Source organism: Acanthisitta chloris, unplaced genomic scaffold (assembly GCF_000695815.1).
Source record: "Acanthisitta chloris isolate BGI_N310 unplaced genomic scaffold, ASM69581v1 scaffold18943, whole genome shotgun sequence".
Taxonomy (NCBI): Eukaryota; Metazoa; Chordata; class Aves; order Passeriformes; family Acanthisittidae; genus Acanthisitta; species Acanthisitta chloris.
This window is the reverse complement of record NW_008665643.1, coordinates 16,885-22,452: the sequence shown is the minus strand read 5'-3', so window position 1 is coordinate 22,452 and position 5,568 is coordinate 16,885. Positions and strand designations below refer to the sequence as shown.

Below are 5,568 nucleotides of genomic sequence, written 5' to 3'. Positions count from 1 at the left end.
ATATCGCTGAGGTAGGAGGTGGATAGTGTCCTTGGGTGTCAAGGAGCTCCTAAATATCCCCCCAAATGCCTGTAAAGGGTAAAATAAAGGCTGGAGGAGGTTGTTAAGGTGCTCCAAGGATTGCTCTGAAGTGGGTGCAGGTGTGGATGAGTTAATGGTTTGAGTTGGAAGGGACCTTAAAGATTATCCAGTTCCACAGGGAAGGGACACCTCCCACTAGCCCAGGCTGCTCCAAATCCTGTCCATCCTGGCCTGGAACACTTCCAGGCATGGTTTGGCTTAGAAGGGAGCTTAAAGCCCATCTCATTCCACCCCCTGTTATGATCAGGGACACCTTCCACTAGCCCAGGTTGCTCCAAGCCCCATCCAACCTGGCCCTGAACACTTCCAGGGCTGGGGCAGCCACAGCTCTCTGTGCAATGTGTGCCAGGACCTCAGCACCCTCGCAGGGAAGAATTCCTTCCCAATATCCCATCTAAACCTACCCTCTCTCAGCTTAATACTATTCCCCCTTGCTCTATCCCCACATACCCTGCTGAAACTCTGTCCCTATCTTTGCACACATACAGACTGAACATGCTTTCCTCCTGCAGGTGGTTAAAGCAAGGGTGAAGGACCTGGTGCTTCCCAGGTATAAGCTGGTGGTGGTGACTCACGTTGGGCAGCTGGGTGAGCAGAGCATGCAGATTGGCAGCAGGTGCCTGTGGGACCCTGTGAGCGACACCTTTGCCTCATACGTCTTCAAGAACACTTCACTGTTTGCTGTTGCAAATGTCTATGCTGTGTATTTTGAATAGGGAGTTAGTCAGTTTAACAGCAGGAGAAATGGACATTCAGCCTAACTCTGCCTGTTTCTATTGCTGAAAATGGTTGTGAAGGACTTTCACCTGATTTGAATTGTGCTTGCTCTGAGCCTCTTGGTGAAGAAGTATATTTCCCAGAGGTTTCTCTGGAAAGTGGCTCTCTGTGACATAATTTTGTACCGGATTCTCTTTGCTTTTAGCACTTTCCCTGTAGAGGAAATACATTTCCAGACCATTCCCTGTAATGTTTTTTTCTCCCTGATTTGCCCTCATACTGCCAGGGATGGGACAGCCACAGCTGCTCTGGGCAACCTGTTGCCAGTGCCTCAGCACCCTCACCGGGAGGAATTCCTTCCCAGTATCTCATCTAGCTCTGCCCTCTGGCGAAGCGAAGCCATTCCCTGTGTCCTGTCCTTCCAGGCCCTTGTCCCAAGTCCCTCTGCAGCTAGGAAAAAGATGACCAGTATTTGAAATCAAATTAAATTTGTCTTTAAATGAAACCACATTCAGAGTACAGAAATGTAACTTTTCTGTGCCCTAGGGAAGGTACTTGAATGCAGCAAATTCCCAGTTGAATCCTGTTGGATTTTCCTGAGTAAGACAACAAACCTTTCAGAAATTGCCTATTTCATTGCGTGTTATGTGTGAAGCTGAAACTAGAGCAGTAGTTAGTTGGGAAGAAATATTTGTACTCATGACTAAAAGTTTAACTCTAAACCACTGCAAACACTTTGTGCAATCCAGACAAGCTGAACTGTCCCTGCAGCCACTTGCTGGTATGCACTGCACTATCTAACACTCAAACTTTACTCCCTAATGTCCCCCAAAGAGTAAAGCTGCAATTAAAGAACACAACTGAACTAAATGTGGCTGATGTCATGATTATTTTAATCACTGGGAGCAGTGGCACTGAGCCTCAAGCAGTGCTGCTGTGTTTCAGCACAGGGAGCTGATCTCTCTCTTGCTGCAGCCCACGTTGCAGCAGGATGTGGTGAGCAGTTTGGTTGCTTCTCTCTTTTTTAGCACAGACATTTTGCTGCTGAGCTGTGAGTGTGGCTCTGCCTCAGTCTTGATGTTGTGGGTTTCTTCGCTGTGGGTCTCCAGGCTCTGGTCTGTGTAGGTTGAGGAGTCAGCATCAACCTCGTTCTGGTGTGGGAAAGGCTGGGGATTTTCCCTCTCTGTTGCACAGAAATGAGAAGGTAAAAGTTCGAAGTCATGGAACATGAGTAATTTATGCTATTTATCTTTACTAGGCAGCCCAGCCTTGAGCCAGGGAGCTGGCAGTGTTGTAGTGGGTGTCATAGTGTGTATCATCAAGTCCAACCATTAAGTTGCCACCATTAACCAACACATGTTGTCTGTGTATGTATATAACAGCATGTGAAGGTACTTAAATTTCAGAGTTCAAATCCAACATACTTTAATTACAGTATTCCTAGGTTGTAATAACGTTTCTGGTGGGGAAAGTGAGGACAACAGTAAGACACTTGCACTGCCTGTAGCAAGGCTTGTCACTGCCATCTGAAATGTGATAGCAGAGAGATTGTCAGTCATAGCCTTGGCTTGACTTCTGTTCTTCAGGTGGGCTTGGAAAATCTTCATCTGAGTGGTTTTCTTTAGCAAAATAGCACAAGAGGCTAAGCCAAACAAGCTGCAGGGAGAGGGAACACGTGGAGTTGCGGAGCATCGCTTGCTGTCTCCGAGCTCAGTTAGTGCTGCCGCTGTGGAGCAGCACCTGAGCGGGGGCTCAGCTCTGCCCCGGGACACTGCCGAGCCTGGTGCAGCCAGCAGCGATCAGCCTGTGATGCTTTAATGATTACTTACCCAGCAGGTAGTGATAATCACTCAAGTGCCGCTTCCACCTCGAGCCGCCGCAGGTGAACACGACAGCCCTGACAAAGTCTCTCCCGCAGAGCCTCATGGTGTTGCTTTCCCCTTTGCCTTCCTGTGCCACGAGCAGGAGAGCCAGGCAGGTCAGTACCAGCGCTGTGCCTCTCATGCTGCCAACACAGTGCTTCCCGGCTGGATGTGGGACAGAAGGAATCGTCCAGGCAAGCCGGGGAGCTGGCTGGAACCTTCCCGTTTATAGGGGCAGCCTGTCCGCTCCACTGAGCAGGATTTGGTCCTCAGGGTGACTTCATGTTTGCTCAAAACAGCTTAATCACTTGTTTCCTGTCAGGTTTGAAGTGCTTTGGGATGTCTGTGAGGTGTTAAAGACTCCTTAAAAACCAGGTAACTGCTTTACTAGGAACACAGGAGGTGTAATGTGTTTATGGGGTATGGGTTTAGGTGGGTGCTAATGTGTGTTCTGTAAGAACGAAGGGTGTTTATGGCATGGTTTGCACATAATGGGTTTTGTCTGTGCTGCACAGCAGGTTGCCCTGTCACAGTTTAAGCAGCATCATGACTTTGTGTGTTGGTGATCCCAAAGGAAAAGGGAGTTCACTACTCCCTGGATGTCCACAGTTGTGCACCTCTTGTTCCCCTACCTTGTCTGCGTGCCAGGCTGACTGAGGAGGCTTGTGGGGACCAACCCACCAGTGCTGGGCAGGAAAGCTGGTGCTGAGGCAGGTTCTGTGGCAAATGTCGGAATTCCAGGTAGGATTCATAGTGTGCCAGGTGATAGGAGAACAATGTACAGAGCAATGTCCACAGGCGTTTGCCTCTAAGGCACCCGGACACAGTAATATATGCTCACCTGGCTCTGCAGTGAGGCCTGTGCTGTGCTTCTTGGCCAAAAAGGCATGGAAAAGAGGGTGAGATGGCACTAAAGAAAGCACAGATGGTGTCCTGGCCATCCTTTGATTTCTGGGAATCCCTGGAGGACAGAAGTGGCTCCACTAAGCAGCATGGGGCAGTAGCCCTCTGCTCTGGGACCAGAGATCAGTGTGGGATGTTGTTTGCAGTTGCTCTAAGCTTCTATAAAAATCTTGCAATAAAATGCCTTCAGGAGGAAATTTGTGAATTATGAGGTTGGAAATTCCATGTTTAAGAACAAAAGACAGGAGGGACTTTGGAGACCTCCAGCCCTTCCTAGCACCACGAGGGTTTTCCAGAACCATAATGTCACAGTTCATTGGTTTTCACTGGGTGCTTGGTGGGTTATGATGTGTTACAGCCTTGAGAGAAAGCTTGTTTTTTTAGCAGTGAGCAAACAGCCATGAGCAAGGATGGAAAATCTAGGCTGTATTTTGGGCAGGTTTGTAAGAATGATTAACATATGATTCACCTTAATGAGTGTCTGTCTTTAAAATGCACCAAGATTAACTTTATGTGGGGGGTAAACCTGCTTCTTCCCTGCCCAGTGTGCAGCACAGAGAAGGAAGTGAATGTTAATGCACCACAAATGGCCCTTAACTTCAGTGATGTGTTTAAATGTTGGGTGTTTATTGTCAGGCTAATGAGAGAGACTGAATGTTCTGCATCTATAAAACACATCTCCATACCTGCTGCACTCACTAGAGCCTACAGCTTGGCCTTGATCACTCCTCTGAGGAGATGTTGCATGTTTCCTGTGAGTGAAAATCTTCCACCTGAGTGCTCTTGTCTGTTTCTTTTGCTCTGCTTCCCAGAAGTCCAGCCTAGGCAGCCAAACAGTGCTTCCAACCAGGAGCACAGCTTCCCTGCAGCCTTCATCCCTCAGCTGCTGGGGTGGGAGATGAGAGGTGGTGAGAGCTCACAAAACACAGCTGGAGCTGCACAAGTCACTCCCAGCCCCAGGGCCACACTGGTATATGTCTGAGGAGCTTTGGGAAAAGCATCAGGGACTTTCAACTAGAATTTTATGTTATTCTAGTTTTCCAGAGGTTGAAAACTGGGTTTCTGCTTGTACCTGGTGGGGGGACGAAGTCACTGAAAGCTCCGTCTTCACCCTCAGTGGTGGCTTATGGGATAAGATGGTTGGATCAAACCTTGAGCAACCTGCTCTGGTGGGAGGTGTCCCTACCCAGGGCAGGGGGTTGGGACTAGATGATCCATAAGGTCTATTCCAAACCCTTAACAATCTATGAATCTAGAGCTCATAGAAAGTCTATTTATTTACTGGATGGTTTCACAGGGAAGATAAAGATATGACTGGTTGTCGCTGCTTGCTTCTCGTGGCCCGGAGGGAAGACTCACACAATCAATATGATTGATAAAAGAGCTTCGTTTATTGTTAGATTTGCTAAACTTTTATTAGTATTTCTTGTTAGTATTCACGAATGTCGCTATCCTATTGGCTAGTACTTAGAATTTGTTACACTCTGATAGGTCGAGCTTCAAGGGTTACATCAGCACCTGGTTCCTTCTTATGCTGATTTTGCTTTCTCTTTTCCTAATCCTCCATATCCTGTTGTTGTGACTTGCTGCTCCAAGGGCACAGTGTCCTTGCTTGCCGGGCCTAGTAAGATGGCGTCAGGCCTTAGCATAACTCTCTCATGTCAATGTGTCCTTGTTCTTCTAGCCATTCTTCCACACTTCACCACAGAGAATCAACATACAAAGCGGTGCAGTAGAGAGTCCAGCATTATTAAAACAAGAATCGCATAAAATCTGCAAAGCTGTTTTTCATACATTACTGGGTGCTACCCACTTTACTGAAATAAGGATGATAAAGCTCACTGATTTATCATGGTAGCAAAATTACGAAGGATTTAGAACTCTATTAAACTTGTAAAATAAAAGTTGCAGTACAGAAAACTACTCAAAATTCCCATATTTTATAATAAACTCAGTAACAGCATTGCTTTTTGTTAGAAGATCATGCCATTCATAGAGAAATTTG

General features: G+C 47.1%; 2 protein-coding genes across 2 annotated transcripts in view; one reads left to right on the top strand and one right to left on the bottom strand.

Annotated features, from left to right (window-relative positions):
• The window catches only part of TCTEX1D1 (Tctex1 domain containing 1), a gene marked incomplete at its 5' end in the record, with an annotated part of 1,132 nt that extends 335 nt beyond the window's left edge, over positions 1-797 (top strand). Inside the window, one exon of the mRNA XM_009071840.1 lies at positions 594-797. Within this exon, the coding sequence (XP_009070088.1) occupies positions 594-797 (204 nt within the window). The remainder of the gene's footprint in view (positions 1-593) is intronic.
• A 942-nt stretch (positions 798-1,739) lies between these two features.
• Positions 1,740-2,802, bottom strand: LOC103799511 (insulin-like peptide INSL5). Its single transcript, XM_009071838.1, has 2 exons — positions 2,628-2,802; positions 1,740-1,981 (listed from the first exon to the last, which is right to left on the bottom strand). The coding sequence occupies exons 1-2, from the start codon at positions 2,800-2,802 to the stop codon at positions 1,740-1,742; spliced, it is 417 nt and encodes a 138-aa protein (XP_009070086.1).
• Between the last annotated feature and the right edge of the window lie 2,766 nt (positions 2,803-5,568).